At 35.9% G+C, this 21,666-nt stretch overlaps 1 protein-coding gene across 1 annotated transcript in view; it reads right to left on the reverse strand.

Moving 5' to 3' along the window:
• Positions 1 to 4,979: 4,979 nt before the first annotated feature.
• PPP4R2 (protein phosphatase 4 regulatory subunit 2) overlaps positions 4,980 to 21,666 on the reverse strand; it is a 135,635-nt gene continuing 118,948 nt past the window's right edge. Inside the window, 6 exon segments of the mRNA XM_067043614.1 lie at positions 4,980 to 7,381; positions 7,642 to 7,931; positions 8,943 to 9,086; positions 9,339 to 9,413; positions 10,270 to 10,307; positions 12,086 to 12,179. Of these exon segments, the coding sequence (XP_066899715.1) occupies positions 7,077 to 7,381; positions 7,642 to 7,931; positions 8,943 to 9,086; positions 9,339 to 9,413; positions 10,270 to 10,307; positions 12,086 to 12,179 (946 nt within the window). The 3' untranslated portion in view covers positions 4,980 to 7,076.

Here is a 21,666-nt window from a genome sequence, read left to right on the forward strand (position 1 = left end):
TTCCGCGGGCGGCTTATTTTCTTACTTTACGTAAAGTAGCGGCGTATCTTACAACTGAGATGGCTTGAAATATAGTATGTGGTTTGCCTGACAGATAATTCATCCTTCTCTCCACCACTTCCCCAGGGGCAAGGACATCTATTTCACACACAATAATTCTGTAAGGATTCCTTAAAATCCAAAGGCTTGTTTAGTTGTTGTTTTCCAGAGAGGGGGGTTGGAGGGGCTGATTTTACATGTCTCAGTGTCAAACTGCTCACACCGAGCAAACAATGGCCACAAGTCAAAATATCATGAGGTCCCTTAAAGGAGGCCTGTTGTTAAATAAATTATGGTTCATCTACCACTGAAATACTATGCAGCCGTTAAAATGACTGGGGTAGCTTTCCAGGTACTGATGTCAAAGAAGTTATCACAAAAATACATAGGGAAGAAAAAAGGCCAAGGGTAGCTCAATGTGTGTAATGTACATTCACTATGGAAAGGGAAGTCGGGGGAGAGGTAGGGACCACCACGGTGGTTTGCAATGGAATTGTTATCTTTGGGAAGATACAATTTCTTCATAATGCTGTTTTTTGGAACTCATGCCAGCAGCGCTTACTGCACGCCAGACTCTTTTCTAATGGTTAATCCTCGTAACAGCCCCGTGAGGTTGGGACCTCCTCCTCATCTTACAGTCAGAGGTCACACAGCCAGCAAGTGGCAGAGTTGGGACTGAAACCCAGGGAATCTGCCCCAGGATCTTGACTGTCAGGCACTAAGCCCGGCTGGTAAGGGCACCTCGCCTGGGGTTCAGGAGGAGGATAAAACTGAGGGATTTGGAAGGAACACTAGTAGGACAACAACCGTCTGGTATATACTGCTCTGCTCTATTTGAATTTTTGCCAGGTATGCATTATCTAATTTTTTAAATAAATTTTAAAAAATAGATGGTATACTCAAAATGTCTAGCTGGAAAACCACGGGTGATTAAAAAAAAAAAAAAGAAAAAGATGTGAAGCTAGATTGTGAAGTTCACGGAGTGTGAAACCAAGTGCTTGGGTTTGTGACCGACAAAGCCTTTTGATGTACCTGACCTTGGGCAGGTCTGAGTGTCTCCGAGAACCTTCAGATACCAGAATGGCTTCCTCTCTACTGCCCTACTGTCTACAGGTCTCCTAAGACTAGACAGCAGCTAAGCATAATAGGTAAAAATCATTGGGCTTTGGAATTCTCACCGTCCACTTTTGAAGGGTCCCAGGGCAAGTTGCCTTTCTTTACATCAAGTACCCCATCTGTAAAATGAGATAATATTAAGCATCTCACAGGGTTGGTGGGAAGGTTAAATGAGATAATGCATGACACACGTTAAGGACACATAGAGCATAAAGTCAGTGCTCAGTTGGTGCTTGCCATTATTACCAGGTACTGACCAGGACTGAAACCTCGACTTTTGATTCCAGCAAAATTGTTGCATTCCCCAGGGACAAACCCTCTCTCTCCCTGCATGACTCTCCTCCTTAAAAGAAATGCCAGGTCCTGGACTAGATCTAGCTTTTTTATGCCCATAATTACCTCGAATGCTCCCCACAATCCTACCAGGAAGATACAGTTACTTCCCCCACTTTACGAATGAGGAAACTGTAACTTACCCAAGGAACCTCAGGTGTGGACTCTGAAGCTGTGACTTAACCCGCATCTCTGTACTCTGCCCATTTATACCATACTGTCTCCTTGGCTGTCCTGCTCACCTCTCAAGGCCAAACTGAACCCCACCTCACCTGAGACGCCTTCCCAGACCGCCACAACAGCATGTCTGTCCTGTGCAAGTCGCAAGCTGCCTTCTGCTAAAAACTTGCAATAGTTATTGTTCTCCAAACATGACTGAATGGACTGAGTTTACTCTTCTAGCCGCCCAAATACACAACAATTCATACAAGTTGCGACCTAAAAATTTTAGGTTCCCGGATTGAAAGTGGGAGATTATGTGCATTCCTAAATGCATATATGAATTCTGTTGGTGACAATAAAGCTGAACCTCCTATTCTGTAGCACTGCAAGCAATGGAAAGAAAAACAATGATCCAAAATGAAGACGGCCAAATACTAACCATGCATTTACCCCTCAAAGTCTCAGCAAACACAGGCACCATTAAAGGCCTTGCAAACCTATTCAACCACCAAGATTTCTTGAAGCGAAGCATTATTGGCCAAAGAGCAACTCCCGTTACAGCACATTAAAGCAGGATTTCGCTAGTTTAATGACACAACTTACCACTTCCAGAAACACCTGTCCCCTATCGGGCAAGGGTGTAGTGTGGTGACTTTCTGTAGGTCAGGGGAGCTGGCCACAGTCACAGAAGTTTGTTATTTGGATGCACATTTTCTGGCGATTCAGTCTATCTGCCCCTGGATTTAGGAACATCCAATGGCATGTATTGCTCCCAAATCCACAAACTTTGCAACAGTGAAAGGCTTCAGGGATGAACTTGGAACCCTTTTAAAGCAGAGAGAAAGTAATCACAGGAATAAAGTGTCTGTGTAGCCGGTATCCACAAAGCCCATTTAATTTCAACTGTTACCTCTTGCCAAGCATAGGACTAGCTTGCAAGATTAAAAAACTCAGTAAACCAGTGGAGTCTTCTGACTAGGACACTGGGAATTACTGGCATTTTTGTGTATTTGTCATTATTTTTAGTTAAAAAAAAAATGCATTGCCTTTGGGAAGAAAAACTCTGAAAGCGTACAAAACATCCAAAGATCCCAGACTCAACTGAACTTTACACTGAAAAATAAAAAAATCTGTTAAAATACAACAGTAGTGTACTCGTCATTCTAGATGGGCAAGTGGTTAGAGATCATGCTTCTTATTCCTAATCAATAGAAGAATCAATCTTCATTTCAGTTAACCCAAAACTCTACACTAGCTATAGCATTTAGTAAATAAAGTGGGGAGAAGTTAGAGATCAAATATGAGAAGTTGAAACTCAATACTTAAATTCAGAAACATGCTGATTAACACTACCTTCTGAGTTGAGAGCCACAGATGTCACCACTTACTATCACCTACTGTGCAGTAATACGTATGAAGAAATGAGAACCCAGAACTGAAAATGGAATCCACCCTCTCCACTGAGGGCAACTCTACACTTTAACCATGTAGACGTCTGAAACTGCCATTTCTAAAATGATTCTAATACAGATGGTGTAGATCTGTGCATGACAACTAGTGCCAAATTATGCCAAGAGAAATTTTTACCTGGTAAATCTCGATTTTACAGATACCAGGTACGAGTTGCCCAGCAAAGCGAAATCGTCCATTCAACTCAGATGCACCATCTCTGTGGAAACATCCTGTTAGCACTTAAGCAACAGAGCTGTAACGAAGTCATGCAGCTCCTCTCCCTATGGATCAGGAAATGCTTGTGGATCTAAACCTCCCTAAGGTGAGAGAAAAGGGGGCATTGGAGGGAGGGAGTGTAAACTATTATGGCAAATAAAGTAATTCCACACATAAAGATATTCTTCTAGTTTATATTTTATTGCATTATGAAAATAATACATTTATTTGGCAAAGTAATCTAGGCTCCAAGTTGATGAAATAAAATTCTGAAGAAAGTGTACTAATTATTTTTAAAATGTGAAATAGTAGATGTAGTCTAACCGATACATACTAGCATTCTTGCTAGGCGAATAATCCAATAAACCTAATTATAATAATTCCATATGAAATTACAAGGTGTTTTTGCATTCATCCATTTTATGATTAGCACAAATCTCGAGAGAACTAAGCTTTATCTGATCAAAACCAATGTATTTAAAAAACTCCTGTTCAGAAGACATTGTGAAACACTCTCCAAAATTTTTATTTCCTTTGGTTCTACAAATTGCATTTTTGTCCTTACCACAAGTTACATTTCTCATAATCAAACATCGTAGCTTTAGATTCTGCCCCAAGTATCTTTATAAGTAAACTAGTATATTACAATTATTTGAAAAATTGCTGACTTTACAAATGCAAAAATGCATAAGTACATGCCTATCTACACCAGCAAAACAAAACACTCTGAACCTCCATGCTTTAAAACAGGCCACACCTTCTTACCCAGGGTTTCTGGGATGCCTTTCCAAGCCAGAGGGTTTTATAGCTCTGACAGGCAATTTCACTGCTCCATCCACACTTCTGAAAGGTGTAGTTACAATAAACCCTAAGTGGATTAAATTTATCTGATAAACATTTAAAATATGACATTTTCCACTACTCATTTCTGTTCGCCAACATTTTCAGAACTGAAAAGATATATTTTTAAAAATGGACTGGGATAATGTTTTCACTTTCTTAAAAGGGAAAAGTGCTAAAAGTGTATTCCATGAATATTCTCACTCTCCTTATCAGCATTTCAAATTCTTTTTACATGTTGGGTTCAGAGTCTAGAGTCTAACAGGTAAACAATCTGTTCAAGGCCAAAAGAGAAAATATTGTAATCACCAAAGTCCTAATTCTTCATTTAGATCTTTTAATATGACTTTGCTGATGTGTGTTAAGAAAATGTGCCTAAAATTAGCCTTCTAAAAATACACATCTGAATCAGTTACTATTAGAACTGACATTTCCATGAAGCAAAGTCTGTGTAAGTGCACCTATGCATATACTCGAGGAAATTTACTTCCCAACGGACATCGTATCTCAAACCAGCTGAACAAGGTTTCCCAGTTTAACTACCTAAGTATTCCACCTATCCTAAAGAAAATATTCCATGAGCATTCTACAAGTATCTGTATAAACAGCAACAAGTTTGATCTATGATCAACATAAGAATATCTAATAAATATTAAAACTATTAAACTATAGATTAAAATGCAGATCTCTCATAGAGTTGAGTGATGGCATTTTGGTACATTCACCATTATTGTACTTTATTTAATAAAGAAATACATTTGCCCTTGCCAAAATAGCAATTGCAAGTTTACAAATAAAACCACAGACCTCAAAGTCAGATGCTAAATCTTCAACTTATATTTGACAGAAGTAAATCAGTTTACAAGTGGTCCATGGCATAATTAAAATAAAAAATATCAAAAGGTCACAGGATCTTAAAGAATAGGTTTATTGACAATAATTTCATAAATATTCTAAAGAAAATTTCAAATTTTCTAAACTTAAAATGTTTAAAATCTGCTCTCATTGGCAAAATACCCCTCAAGAAAACAAAGAATAGGTCACTACAAATGAATGTCACATTTAAAATTTGCTTCATTTTAACATTTTTGCAAAATTTTTTTAAAAAAATTTACAATGTGTGATTTTTCTTTCCCCTCTTGGATAACAGTAAGTAAATCAATACTCAGTTTTCATTTCAACTATGAGACATATTCACAAATATATCATCTAGCTGCTGTAAACCTGACAGTCAAGTCAGTCAGTAGTATAATATCCTACAGACATAAACGGAGCCAACTCATTTTGGTATTTTTAGTCATAGCAACTGAAGTAGGCAAAATGCAAAACTTGTGGTTGCTGCCCAAATCACCCCAGAGCATATGATACAGTGTCAGAAAATGTTTGCATCAGATTATAAGTTCATCTGTGTACTTCAGGTATCTGAAATTAAAAAAAGGGATTCTTATATATTTTGATAAAAATGTACTCAAATATTTCATAACATTAATATTTATTGCTTTATATGAATACTGTATTGAAAGCCCAAGCATTCGGTTTACACACAGAAATTATACAATTATATACCGCTTCACAAAGGCAGTGAACACATTAACATTCTACAAAATCTACTTTACAGAAATTTAAAAATTCTAAATATCAAAAGGTACAGCTGAAGAAACAGGTATAAATTTGGCAGCCAGTAATTTAGACAGGGAAATTGCAGCTTGCATGACTTTAAATTATGTGAATTTGAAAATACTGAGTTTAGAGTAACCATTGTGCTTTGTGTTGATCTGAAAAATATAACACTGGCTGTCGAAGAAGCATGTTCAAAAATATTTAATTCACTTCAAAATGTCATACAAATTACGGTGGTTTTTATGGACCCCTAAAGCTTCAGTCATTTAGCTCCGGTACATTACTAAAGTAATATATTAATTCTTCCAGTACAGTGGTGTTTCATACCATTGACATCTGTATACTCTAGAATAATTTAGAAAGAAATGTGTAGTATTCACACTGTTCAGAAAAGCAAGCAAAAGGTAAAGGAACCTGCCTGGTTCTTCTGAGACGGTCTCATGTCAGCTTTATAAGCATTCATTCTACAAAACAGTAAGCTAATGTTTGAACACAATTTCCAAGATAAAGCACATTTTCTCATAAATAATGAAGTCTTTTTCTCAGGCACCTCAGAAGTATACAAAAGAATTTTAGTTTGAACAGATCTCTTGGAATGTGTTTAACCTGGTATTTCAACAGACTTAAGATTTCCAGGGTTTCACAAGGGCCAGATTTTATGTGAATTACTCAGAAGAGAAAGAAACTGTCTTCTGAAAGAGGTGAACTCAATCATTACCAATAGAAAAAGTATCCACTGTATTCATCTCTTATAGAAAAAGAAAAATATAACATTTCCCCCCTTAGAATAATATATATATATGTATATATGACTTAAAGTTCCATAGTACATAGTCAAACAATAAAATCTGGAAACCAACATGAAACCCTATAATTCACATGTTAAAATGTTGAAACTATGACCAAAATATGAAAACTGCTAGAGCTGTCAGAAAGAGACAAGACAAAAAGCTTTCTTGCATACGTATAAACTAAATGTGATAATCTCCAAAAGTTTTCAAAATTATAATTATCTTCCAGTTTAAAATTTTTAACTCTAAATTAAAAAAAAAAAAAAAATCTATACACAAACCACTGATTTGACCAGACCAAAAAAAGCCAGCGGTAAGCAGGACCCAGAGGAGCTGATATTCACAGTTCTTACATGTACAACTCTTTCAGGATTTATCCCATAAAGTACTTTATTTTACAACCTGCTTCTCTTGTAAAACTAAAGGTCCACTTTATTACATAAAAGTTTTATACAGTGTAAAACCAGAACTGTATGTAAAATACTGCATCTAAATATTTCTAAATAGTTAGTCTTGTTCCATTGGTTCATCTGTGACTTCTGTGGCTTCCATGGATGATTCTGAGAGAATCTCTCCAGTTTTACTGGAATTGGATCCTATTAATTCTTCCGTTTCATGGCAATTGGAACTACTTACAGGGCCTGTATTTTCACTACCTTCAGAATGTAAACCTCTCTCAACTTGAGTCAGATCAGATTCCTCCATTTGATTATTTTCCTCAGAAGTCTCTTCATTCACAGTTAAGGCATCATCAGATTCTTTTTCTTGATTTTTTCTTTCTGGGATCATTTCTCTTGATGTCATAAAAGACTCTAAAAATAAGCAAATGTTGTTGTAGTTAAATTTGATTTTCAAAATACCTCCACAGTTAAGTTTCATGAATTCTGATATTCTACAGTTCAAATCATATCCCTGAAACTCAGCAGCAACTATAGCACACATACAGGAGGGAGAAAAGCCCAACATCAGCATTATAAGGAGCTCCATTACGTTAAATTCTTTCACGCAAAAATGAAGTACAAGAATTTGAGGATCTCCTTATTCCACCCTTTTACAGATGGTCTCTAAATACCTTCTTCTTCCTCTTCATCCTCTTCTTCATCCTCTTCTGTACAGTGCTGCCTGGTACAACTACTTTCTTTGTCTTTATTCTGAGATGAAGATGGAGCTTCTGTTTCTTCTACCATAACTGAAGAAATTTCACTGGAAGATGTTTGACTGGCCATCTCTCTGACGTCACTTTCTTTGTCAAATCTGAGTCTTTTTACCTCATGGCCCTCAGCTTCCACAGTATCTTCATCTGGATGTTTATTTTTTATAGGGCTCACTGAGGAACCTTCTGATTCAGATGTCGAAGAGTCACTGTAAATATCGTTTTAAAGTGTCATTAATAAGACTGTTTCTTCATTGTTTATATTCTCATTTTTAAGGTCTAATAATGTTTAACTGTATTTCAGTGTCCAAGTTAAATTATAACATCTGGGCAAAGAAAAACACAAGAGAATAATTTCGAGGACACCTAAACTGTTTAATAAATATTTCCCACTAGCAACTTGTCAATAAGTTACATGACCTTTCTGTTCAATTCTCCAGGAAGTTAAATGTCCTCCTATACTAAAACTACAAGTCTTCCACAGGGACATACTCTTTTTTTTTTTTTTCTTAAATAATTTACTGTGAAATATTTTTAAACTCACAGAAAAAGAACTATCATATCCCCCTAAAGCAGATTCCCCTTAATTAGCAACTCACTGCATTTGCTCCATCACCCTGTCTCCATCTCTGTTTATTCTTATTGTCATTAGTAATTTTCTGAACCATTTGAGAGTAAGCTGTAGATAAGATGCTCATTGTTCCTGAGTTAAGTCAGAACACAGACACCTTTCTGCATCATCACCAATTTAAGAAATCGGTTCTGATAAGACCCGTTTGTCCAGGCAAGACCAATACTCTTTAATTCCTCTCACTCATTCAGTCTTCCTTCCCTTAATGTGATGTAGAAAATTTGAGATGGGATATAAATAAAAAGGTTTCCTTTCATGATCTACAATGAGAAATGATTCACAAAATTTCAACTCATTTATAAATATCTTCTCTTTTCAAGTAACTTTCAAAAAGAAAAAAATGAATCATGACCACTTTCTTAACACCCTATTATAAATAAAATCTCCCCCATTAGCCTTTTCTTTGCCCATCGTCAGCATGTGCTAATGCTGCAAAAGCGGCAGCCCCTTCTAACTGCATTAGAACATTTTCTACCCCTCAAAACAACAGTAAATCGTAAATAATAAATAATGAGGGCTGAAAAACCATCAATAAATGTTAACTCTTTTGGAAAACATTTTTTCTTTTAAATATAAATCACATACAAACCTGTGATTTTTGTCCTCGTTTTGCTTTAAGTTTGACTCTTTGCTGTCTGTGCTCTCAGGTAAGCCATTTGTTGTCATGGGGACTGACAAAGAAACCTTTGGTCGATTAAGTGGCCTGGGTGTTCCAGGTCCATTTATATTAGACCTACGGTAAAATAATGAACATCGTTTTCCCATTTTTGTAAAGTCATCCCTCCCAAGGTTTGTTTATATGAACATATCACAGAAACATTTTCTTTAATTTTGTCTTGAAGAACCATGGGTTACCAAATTAACTAATTCTGTTCGGTATATCCTAACCCACCATAAAATTCCCAATTCTTAAAAAGTATATTGAATTTCCTACCCAAAATTAAGAAACTGCAACTCTTTGAATAATAAAAATCAATAATCTCACCTTTCAGTGTAACTTGGTGAATTTCCAGGAAACATAACACCATTCATTCGATTTAAACTATTAGAATTGTTCTTCCTACAAGAAAAGAAAAAAACACTTTTATGGATAGTTTAATTCTTTAATTTTGATGAGAATCATGGGTCTAAAAGATCTTTTCTAAGATCTCAATGTCACAGAACCAAATGAAAGACTTCTAAGAAAAATAACTATGGGATTATCTTAGTATGTTATTTAACAATATAGAGGTACACTCTTCAAGAGTTCTAAAACAAATTCACCGTTACTGGTCTATGAAATCAGATATTTAAACCATTAAACCAGTGTTTCTCAACAGGGGGCAACATCTTCCAACAATCCCCCTTACCTCACTCCGCATCCCCAGGGGACATTTAGCAACGTATAAAGAAATTTTTCACGGGAAGTGGTGGATGCTACTGGCATTCAGTGGAAGCCATGGACAGTGCTGAATCTCCTGCAATCCCAGGACATCCACTCATAAAAAAATACCAGTGGTGCCAAGGAGTGTGCCCTAAACTGCTACCTTAATTTATTATATAAATCTTAACAACTGGAAATAATTTTCCATCATGAAGAGCGATGTCATCAAGTAGCTATTACAAACCTAAGAATTATGTCCTAGAAATGGCCTGTCTCGGATGGGATCCCAGGGTCCAGACAGTACATAAATCCAACAGTGTTAAGACTGCAGTAAATCATGAATCTCTTTAATACAAATCTTTTCACTGGAAAAACATATAGGTAATGTTATTGGTAATATTCTACTTTGTGGACTGGATGGTAGTTTCATAAACATTGACAAATGTTATGTTTAATTACATATAAAATAAATGCAACCTATTTTTAAGACTAATACATTAGAAATGATTTAATAATCAGAATATACTAGAAAAAGAAAAATCTCTATACTTACTCTGAAGAAGGATAAACACAGCTAACAACCATCACATTCTGCAATAACAAAAATTGGTGATTGATGCGAGGAAAAGTACCACAAAATAAAGTTTAATTATTTGTTTTTAATTTCTCAAAATCTCCCTGGTATTAAGTTTCTATTTTATTACATTTTTACTAATAAAAGAAATGGCTGGGCTTCCCTGGTGGCTCAGTGGTTTAGAGTCCGCCTGCTGATGCAGGGGACACGGGTTCGTGCACCCGGTCCGGGATCCGGGAAGATCCCACATGCTGCGGAGCGGCTGGGCCCGTGAGCTATGGAGGCTGGGCCTGCGCGTCCGGAGCCTGTGCTCCGCATCGGGAGAGGCCGCAACAGGGAGAGGCCCGCGTACCACCAAAAAAAAAAAAAAAAAAAAAAGAAATGGCTAAAAATAAAAATCTCTAATCAAGCAACGAAAACTAAGACAATAGCAAAAGACCAAAATCTAATATCCTACTCAACTATTTACTTTTGCCAGCCTCATTTTTTTTTTTTTAAACTCTACTCTAGTTACTTTAGAGCCCTGACATTATGTATTACAGGTAACAGAATAGAACCACGGTCTCTTATTTGAGATAGAATCACACCAAGATATTTAGAGTTTGAAGTATTTAGGCCTACTATAACAAACTTCCTTTTAAAGCAGTACCCAATCAAAAGCTTGATGTGTAGCATGATATACCTCAAGGAAAGAGACTCAAACCTTTTTTGTAATATAATCTTCCTGGTAACAATAACTTTATTAATAGTCAATATTAACTGAAAGTTTGCTGAGCCAAAGTGCTTTTACATTTAATCCCCCTCACAGCCTCATTATGATCCACAGTATACAGATGACGAAACTGAGACTTAGGTTATGTACCTGGTCCATGGTCACACAACTATGATTACTGTGACACTGCCTCATTATCCAAAGATTGCCCAAGTGGAATTACTGAAAGTCTCTGAACTGAAAATAAGTACTGAAGAACCATCTCAGTTTCCTGCCCTTCAGGAATCTTATTAAATTGAACGTACAGAAGCTCAACAAAACACAGTAATCCAGTAAGGCCCTAAGATCTACTATAAATCACTAGGTAATGATTTTGCATTCCTGCTCCAAGGGTAAAATAAATTGAACTTCAATTAGAACCTTAAAATAACACTAGACTATGTTTTAGGATCAATCACTAAAACCAATGGTTTTAACAAAACCACTGGTCCACAATCTTGGTTCCCATGGGGCTCCTTCATTCATTCTTCACTCCAGACAAGTCTATGTCTTGCTTTTCATTGTCTCAGACTGTTTCCTTTGTCTAGAATGCCCTGCCCCTTTAACATCCCCTCACCCACTAAAAACCTAATGCTTCTCTCATTCTTAAACATATATATATATCCTTCTCAATATCTAACTTAAATGCTTTGTATCAGCGATTTTCCAAGTTGTGTACCTCTGAACTCTAGAACTAAAGAAATGAATTCTGTGGATAAACAAGTTTGCAAGACCCTCTATTATTAAAATATCATTTATAGAACTTCTCTGAGCTATTAATGTTAAGGTATACTAAGAATTTCCACAAGACAATAATAAACTGCTTTTCCCAAGCTTAACTGACCTCAAGCATTCCTCTGCCTCCCTCCTATTACATCTTTCTCTGAAACTTAGGACATAATTTGGAAAACAAATTGGGAAAAACTTCAGGTAGGCTGAGAAACCTATTTCAAGAAAAGGTGCCTGAAACAGAGCCTATTCAAAGTTCTTTACTCAAATCTATTATGCTACAGTTTAATATAATTCCAATAATAAAATAAATACCTTTTCTACTCCTCTGAGAAATTTGTCTGTTCCTGTGTAGTTTCTCCTTGGATCTGTGAGCAATTCACATAGTCGCTGAATAGTAAAAGGTATACTGCAAAAGAATATAATTTTATAGTTTGGGGTCATAATTATCAAAAAAATTAGGAACATTATTACTCCTGCTATTTCAAGCTTTATCTAGTCACCCCTGTGTTAAGCTACAAAAGAAAATGCTACAAATGAATGGATGAGTCACTTAAAAATAGGCAAGGCAATAAGCACACCTGTCCTCTTATTTAAAAAGAAAACAATGTTCCCTCCCTTGCCTTAAAAAGCAATAAAAAAGAGCATTCAAAATTAATGGAAAGCTTCAAAACTGAGAAAAAATTTTAACATTCTTAATTCTGACAATTCAATTTTAAGTTTACGAGAGGCAACACAAATAATAATCAAGTAAGAGTTTATTTAAATACAGAAACTTTCTCAAGTATTCTTTTGCGCAAAGATTTTTTTAGCGTTCAAGTAAAACTACAAATGTTTTGTTATCAGACAGAATAAGACAAGTGATTCCAATGAAAAAGTATTATAAACATAGTTATGCTCCATAATTAAAATTTTATGTACAACCTACATGTTTCATCAAACTTAAAATACATATACACTCAATATTTTGGTAGGTACCTTATTGTTTACCAAATACTTCAATCACAATCAAATTTTCACTTGATCACACAAAATACAAAACTGAAACATAAATTGGACCTAAAATCATGTTATAAACAGCAGTGTTTATCTCACACTATTAGCATTCCTGAGAGTTACAATATGAACAGCAAACATGTGAGCAGAGAGATGACAAATGCAGCTAAAAAGTGTAAACGTAAACTTCAGACTTCAGTAATTTGCCACACAAATCTATTTATTCTCCTTATAAAGACAATTACAAAGCCTCAGATTAACAGAGTTATTAGTCACGAAGTTATTTCTTGTTTACAGGCAGATCGACACAAAATTCTCTCCCCCCAACAAAGTAAGGCCACTAGTGATTAACAGCCCAGGACTCAAAAACCCAGACTCTCTAACTTCAAATCCCATGTTCTCCCTTCCACTACACCGCACATACGTAAAATCGTTAATGTTTATTTTCTAGTTGGACAAACGATGTTTAGTTCTCATATTCTTAGCATCAACACTATTCTTATGTTCTTTAAAAAACTCAATATACGACCTATGACAAATTTTGAAAAGGTATATTATTCATATGAAAACAAATATTTAGTTATGCGAGAGACCAAGTATCAATCTTCTCTCAAGTCATATATCAAAGCCTAAAAGTCAGAAAACTATCATTCTGCCAAAAGATAGGGCACTAAGAGGTGAAACATGTGTCTCATTATCACAAATATTCAGAAGCAGACAGAAATACAGAACAACTTCTGATATTCATCAAGACTGCTATAGGAAAGTTCTTTGGTTTCTGAGAAAGAGTAATGTTTGTTTTTTTTCTTCTTAAAATTCATAGTAAAGTACACTGTCAAAACTAATTTATCTTTGTTTTTCCAAAATGTCTTTTTTCATATTTGACTGAAAGCTTCTTAAGGGCAGGATATCTTCACATACAAGATAGTCAATATATAATTTATTTATATACATATATATCTGAAATGCAGTACCATCATGGATTTCAGAATATTACTGGTATACCTGTACCTTAGCCCCTCTTTGAGTTCACTACCTTCCAAATCCTAAACACACACACACACTTCCAAATGCTATTCCCTCATTAATGACCACAGAGTGATACTAAAATTAAAAAGGAGTTTTTATACACTTTTCAAAAATTAGCAAAATAGCACCCAGTGTTAAGAACATTCATATACTATTTAACCAGCAAATACTTAAACAGACATTGTCTAGTTAGGTCTATTCCTCCAACTAAATTTCTTTCACACACTGATACTAGTACTTTCTCTTAAAATTAACTTTAAAAGATGAATACCTTCCAACTCCCTGCTTAACAACGTTTTTACACTAAATGTTTTGGCTAATTTTCTCTAGGAAGGTAGGTAAAATGTTAGTCAATTATTAACACTGTATGTGTGGGTGAATATTAATACTGCTTTATGAGGAAAATGTATTATGTTTGCATAACGATGTCAGCCTATGACAAAATGAGTTTACATTCTTGGACACTTTCAGAAGCTTTTAAAGTCATTTTACCAAGTGTCCAATAGATGGCACTACAATGTTATACAACTCTCCGGCAAGCGAACAAGCTTAAAATACAAACATTTCTTGTAAATGAAGGTCTCTTCATAAAGTTTGTACTTTTTAACCTTTTAAGTAAACATGAGAGCCTACTATGAAGCAGAAATATTAATATTTACTCAATAGCAGACCCGATAGACACGTAATGTAAACAATTACAATTAAAAACAACCCAATTACAACAAGAAATGCTAATAAAATTGTGTATACAGTGCGACGGAGACAGAATAAACTGTATGCCAGGGAATCGAGGATAAACGTGGGGACACTTAATTTAAGGTGGGTCTTTAAAAGGAGGTATAAGGATAAACCAGATAAATCCCAAATGAACGCCTGGTACAACTATATGAAAGTTCTGCTTTCTGTTACGCCTTCATTACACATAAGCACACAAGATGGTTTATTCTAACTCTGGAAAATATTAACGTGATACCCAATAAATATCACTAGCTAAATTAAGACACCTGCTAAGAAGAAAAAAAGAGCAAAAATGCATGCTGCTAACTCTCAACGAAAAGCATGAACCAGAATCCCGAAAACGGGGGAGGATGTTCATTAGCAAAGATGTACTGTAACGTAATTTAGTAGAAAAATATTTTGGGTTATTTAAAATAAAACGCAGTCAGTTTACTCTGCAAGATGTCACCAATATATTACCTTATTTGCCCACATCATAAGATGAAAACTAAGATTATATAAGGAACTGAAAGAAAAAAACTTTTAAAAAGATATGACTAGCTCGCATTTTATTAAGCAAACCAAAAAAAAACCTATGTCTACAATATCTAATAAAACTTTAAAAAAACAACATTAAGTATTTCAAATTGTATTACTCAGAAACGATACAGGACTTCCCTGGTGGCGCAGTGGTTGAGAGTCCACCTGCTGAGGCAGGGGACGTGGGTTTGTGTCCTGGTCCGGGAAGATCCCACATGCCGTGGAGCAGCTGGGCCCCTGGGCCCGTGGGCCATGGCCGCTGAGCCTGTGCGTCCAGAGCCTGTGCTCCGCAATGGGAGAGGCCACAACAGTGAGAGGCCCGCGTATCGCAAAAAAAAAAAAAAAAAAAAAGAAAGAAAAAAAAATGGTACAGAACACTATCAACCAGTCCACTTTTTTTTACCCCCAACCAGTCCACTTTTAATGCACAAATTATGTATAAGGCAATGTGGCTTAAAAAAAAAAAAAAAAAAAAAAAAACCAGCTAGCCCACTGGGACACCTTGCCCGAGTCGAATTTACCTCTTTAAAGACTTCATGTCCTTTTCTGGGAAATGGAGATTCTGAAAGTGCACTTCTCATATGATCATCATGAGCACTGAATACGACATCATGCATATAAATCACTTAGGGCCTGAAATATCTTAAAGTGTTCAATAAATCTTAGTTCCTATCATCATCCTGATCCCATCTGACCTTTAATGTAGATTGTGAGAAAGCACAAACCCTCCAAAGACCAACTACAGTGAAACAAAGCAAAAAATGTTTTAAAAAATATTCTTTTTAGGACTTCCCTGGTGGCGCAGTAGTTAAGAATCTGCCTGCCGGGCTTCCCTGGTGGCGCAGTGGTTGAGAGTCCGCCTGCCGATGCAGGGGTCGCGGGTTCGTGCCCCAGTCCGGGAAGATCCCACATGCCGCGGAGCAGCTGGGCCCGTGAGCCATGGCCACTGAGCCTGCGCGTCCGGAGCCTGTGCTCCACGACGGAGAGGCCACAACAATGAGAGGCCCGCGTACTGCAAAAAAAAAAAGAATCTGCCTGCCAATGCAGGGGACACGAGTTCGAGCCCTGGTCCAGAAGGATCCCACATGCCGCAGAGCAACTAATCCTGTGCACCACAACTACTGAGCCTGCACTCTAGAGCCCGCGAGCCGCAACTACTGAGCCTACATGCCACAACTACTGAGCCCATGCACCTAGAGCCCATGCTCCACAAGAGCAGCCACCGCAGTAAGAAGCTCGCACACCACGACGAAGAGTAGCCCCCGCTTGCCGCAACTAGAGAAAGCCCATGTGCAGCAACAAAGACCCAATGCAGCCAAAATAAAATAAATAAATAAATATATATTTTTTTGAAATTATTTTTAATTCCAAAGAAAGTAACTAACCCTGATGAAATAGGATCACACATTTTACATTACTTATATACCTGAATGTGACTGCAATCTGTCCCCATCTACTGACTTAAAAAAAAAAAAAAAAAAGGGCTTCCCTGGTGGCGCAGTGGTTGAGAATCCGCCTGCCGATGCAGGGGATACGGGTTCGTGCCCCGGTCCGGGAAGATCCCACATGCCGCGGAGCGGCTGGGCCCGTGAGCCATGGCCGCTGAGCCTGCGCGTCTGGAGCCTGTGCCCCGCAACGGGAGAGGCCACAACAGTGAGAGGCCCGCGTACCAAAAAAAAAAAAAAAAAAGACCAAGTCTTGTATATCTAAAACCTATGGGGATTCAAATTGCAAGAAAGCTGCTGAAAATCAGAAAGACATCTAAGCACAAATTAGAAATTTTAAACACTAACACTAATCCCTAAAGATAGAATTTCCTATCCTGTATTTTAACTTGAGAAAGACTAAGTAACTAAAATTTATGTTTTGTTTTTAATTTATCTTAGTCTGTTTAAAGGTTTGATCATCAAGATGTGTCAATATTCTGGATATATACCAAGGTATTAAGAAGAAAAAAGAAATGCACATTTCATTCAGAGTCTAAGATTTTAAAAATCAGATAACCTATATCTTCACTCTACCATATAAGCAACATTCCTCATAAAAAGATAAAGGAGTATAAAACACAGAGGCCATTAAAGTAAAAGATAATCACAAAACCAGACATCCTATTTAAAAACTGCTAAAACAACCAATCACTTTTGTTTTATGCATAAAGATGTGATCTTTATTTTCTATTAATGACCACATTTATACTGTGTCTTAGTTAACAGAATTACTCGTTTGACCTGAACTATTTAGGAAGAAATTAACATATATCTCTTAGATATCAAAGGTTAAATGGGTTAAGTTTTGTTTACTCTTAAGTCCTACAGAAGTCAGAAATCACCACTGGAATCTTGTGATATTATCTGACCTAAAACAATATGCTCTTTCTGGATCAGGCTTTATTTAACATCTGTATAAATATATACAACATAAATATTCACATGCATGTATTTTACAACTCAAATCAACTCAATTAGTCACTGAGATTTATTGAAAACAGCACTGTAAAGGAGCAAGTACAGAAAATTAAGAAAATGAAGAATTAGCCTCTTACAATAATGGTAAATAACCATAAACTAGTATCTGTACCATTCCCCATTCCAAAACAAATCTATAGCAATTGTCAACACTTTTAATCAAGTTAACCATCTTCTACAGTGCCTGAATTACTTTACTTGCCTCAAATAAAAATGTTAAGAAAAATTAATTAGGTTTGTGCTATTTCCTCTCTTTTTTTTTAATACAGCAGGTTTATTTCCTCTTTCAATTATAAAATTTTATTAGAGAGAGCATCACATCAAACCCTATTACCACCAGACAAGGCAAGGCAGGAAGGAGAATAAGGAGGAAAGGTTACTACCGGTTCTCAACTAGTTATGCTAAGAAACGGAGTAAAGAAAAAGAAATAAACAAAATTCAGCTAAAGGATTCAATATACTCAACAAATACTTGCATAAATAACTAATAAAAAATTCAATAACTCTACTTTTCTCAACAGAGGAGCAGAAATTCCAGCAAGCGATAAAAAAGGTAAAAGGAGTAAAAGAACAAAGTAACAAAAGGCTGGAACCCATTCTTTCATCCCTGAATAATCTGAGCTAACTGTAAAGCAAACAAAAAATCAAAAGAGGAGTAATGTTTTATATCTACAATCCAGATTTTAAAGTATTAAAAACTTTGTATATGAACCTTTTAAAAAAAAAGTATGAAGAGGCAAACTCTCAGGTGCAGAAACTTACAAGATATCTGCGTTTGTGCACACATGCATATAAAACAATCACGTTAAAGTTTTCAGGACTAAGCACAATCTAGTTAATTATGTACATTAAAATAACTTTAGAAGACGCACACGTAGAGAATGGACTTGAGGACACAGGGAGGGGGAAGAATAAGCTGGGATGAAGTGAGATAGTGGCATGGACTTATACATACTAACAAATGTAAAACAGATAGTTAGTGGGAAGCAGCCACAGAGCACAGGGAGATCAGCTCCGTGCTTTGTGACCACCTAGAGGGGTGGGATAGGGAGGGTGGGAGGGAGACGCAAGAGGGAGGAGATATGAGGATATATGTGTATGTATAGTTGATTCACTTTGTTATAAAGCAGAAACTAACGCACCATTGTAAAGCAACTGTACTCCAATAAAGATGTGAAAAAAAATTTTTTTAATAAAATAACTTTAGAGAAAAAATTCTATAGTCAGACTATAATCATGCCAAAAGATATGCATTGGATGCCTTAGAAATGATGTAATAAAGATTTTTAGGTATCAAGCAGTTGTGCAGTGTGCCTAGAACCCCTCCCTCATAAATACATAGCCACACCGTTTTAGTCAACTACCCACAATAAGTGAAACTTACTGCTTATTTTAGAGAGGTCTTAGGTCTAACAGACTGTCAAAGGTGGAGGAAGACTTAAGTAATTTATATTCATTATTCTTCCATTTCAATTAGGATTTAAAACAATCTTTTTAAAACTACTCAGAATGTAAGTTATTCTCTCGAAATCTCTCTTTGTGTACCATTATAGGAATGAACTACTAGCTACAAGCAATTTCTAAATTATATTCATGGCATCTAAGATAGGAAGAGGATTTTCATAAATGGCCTCAATTTGAGTAAGCCTACATACATATACTCTTGTTTATTATAAAATGGCAACCATCTTTTAACCGACCACTCACTGAAGCTTCTAATTTCGTTAATTTTTAATTTTTGGTGTTTCTCACCTAAGAAACTGTAACTTCAGTTCTGGAGAGTAGTTATAATCCATCTTCCCCTATAAAATTTTTAAGTTCAAAAGTAATTTTAGAAGGACAAGAAAATATGACTAATAAATGTTTTTAAAGAACTTTAAGCATTCAACTATGTAATTCTATCTACCCTGCCCCATTAAACAAAATACAGATACAGAAACATGCTTTTATTCCTTTCACTCATTCAATACCTGTTTGTTTGAAAACCTACTATGTTCAGGCATTCATTGTGCTAGCCCTTATATGGAAAAGATAGTCCCCCGTGGCGTCCAGAATCTCACAGTTCAGGAAGACAAGCAAACAAGTGAATGGACAATTTCCGCTTTAAAGAGGGAAAATTTATATACTGACAACACTAATTTTAGAAAACTGATCATCTTTTCATGCCAATATACATATTTTAAGATATATGCACCATGCGGCACATGGGATCTTAGTTCCCTGACCAGGGATCGAACCTGTGCCCCCTGAAGTGGGAGTATGGAGTCTTAACTACTGGACCGCCAGGGAAGTCCCCATGCCAAAATATTTTGAAGCATTTAACACAGAGCTTTCACTAATTAAAAGCAAAAAACAAAAACAACAAAATGAAGTTACCAATAAGAAAATCACCAAAAGATTTAAAAAGAACAAAAAAAACAGATATGAAACCACAATTCATAAAAGAGTCATTAAGGACATGGATGTTCAATTTCACTTGCAATCAGAGAGACACAAATTCACGTACATGCCCACAAAAATACTGAAGAAATAAACTATCGGCATTTATATAAACATAGAAGCATAAATGAAAACATTTTGTGAGGTCAATTTGGCAATATTAATAAAAATGTTAAGTGTACATACACCATGACCTAGCAACTCCTCTTCTACAAATTAAAAAAAAGCAACAATAAATCTATACATATATTTAACATATGACATTCATCAACACAAAAACGTATTAACAAGGAGGCTCACTACAAGCACTACTTGTAACAGCCAAAAAAATAAATGCCCATCACCAGTGGGAACACAGAAAATGAACTGTATATATATAATCTGTTCATATAACAGAAAATAATGCTGCTATTTCAAACAGACAAATAGAAGACACAGCTGTAAATATACTGATATAAAGAAGATTTCAAAGCTCTTCTAAAAGTAAAATACAACTAGCATATAACATGTTCCTATTTTCTTTATATATTCCTAGGACAACTGGGGATCTTTTTAAAACTATGAACATACTTATGTCACTTTTATAATTTAAAATATGATCTATTACAAATAGCAGGAGAGGTATACTGGCAAGGAGATACTCTCAAACTAGCTAAAAGAGAACAAAATGCTACTTCTACCCACCACTCTTAGCAAAAAAATTTTTTAAAGCAACAGCTTATCTATGTCTATTCAAATACAAAAGTAAAAATTGAAAAATATTACAGACATGTTTTTATGTACCACATACCAATATATTATGATACAGACAAAAATGGCTGAAATGAAAAATATTAATGTATCCAACTGATTAACAGTTGGACTCTAAACTTCCCTGGTGGTCCAATGGTTAAGACTCCACACTTCCACTGAAGGAGGCACAGGTTCAATCCCTAGTCAGAGAAGTTCCACACGCCACATGGTGTGGCCAAAAAATAAAATTAAAACAAAAAAAAGACTTGGATTCTGCCAGATTAAGAAAAATAATTCGTAAACCGCCTTTCTGAAAAATCAGAGAAAAAAAAATTCAAAGTATTTATGGTTCAAACATAAAAAATATTTTTAAAGTAATTATGTTTATATATGCTTAGGCATTTAATGACTGTTCAAGTCATTTTCAGAGGCAGGTCAACTACCTACTTAGCAAATTAAGACATTACAAATATTTCGATTAATTTAATACCTACATATTTGTATTTCATCCAATTTAATTTGAAAGAACTGAAAATGGTACTACTAAACTCAGAAACACAAGTAGCTTCACATTCACAAAGCAGTGGTATAATTTAACCTGTTTCACCATAACTCATAATTTTATTTATTTTTTTATTTTTATTTTTATTTGTGATATGCGGGCCTCTCACTGTTGTGGCCTCTCCCGTTGAGGAGCACAGGATCTAGACACGCAGGCTCAGCAGCCATGGCTCACGGGCCTAGCCGCTCTGCGGCATGTGGGATCTTCCCGGACCAGGGCACGAACCTGTGTCCCCTGCATTGGCAGGCGGACTCTCAACCACTGTGCCACCAGGAAAGCCCTTAACTTGTAATTTTAAATGAGAGCCATAACTTATTGAAGTAAAAGATGAGTTACCATAATGTCTAAGTACTATCTGTCTAACTACCTCTGCACTATTTATAAACATCCCCAAGAAGTATTCTTAACCACATTCA

This window comes from Kogia breviceps, chromosome 10 (assembly GCF_026419965.1).
Source record: "Kogia breviceps isolate mKogBre1 chromosome 10, mKogBre1 haplotype 1, whole genome shotgun sequence".
Taxonomy (NCBI): Eukaryota; Metazoa; Chordata; class Mammalia; order Artiodactyla; family Physeteridae; genus Kogia; species Kogia breviceps.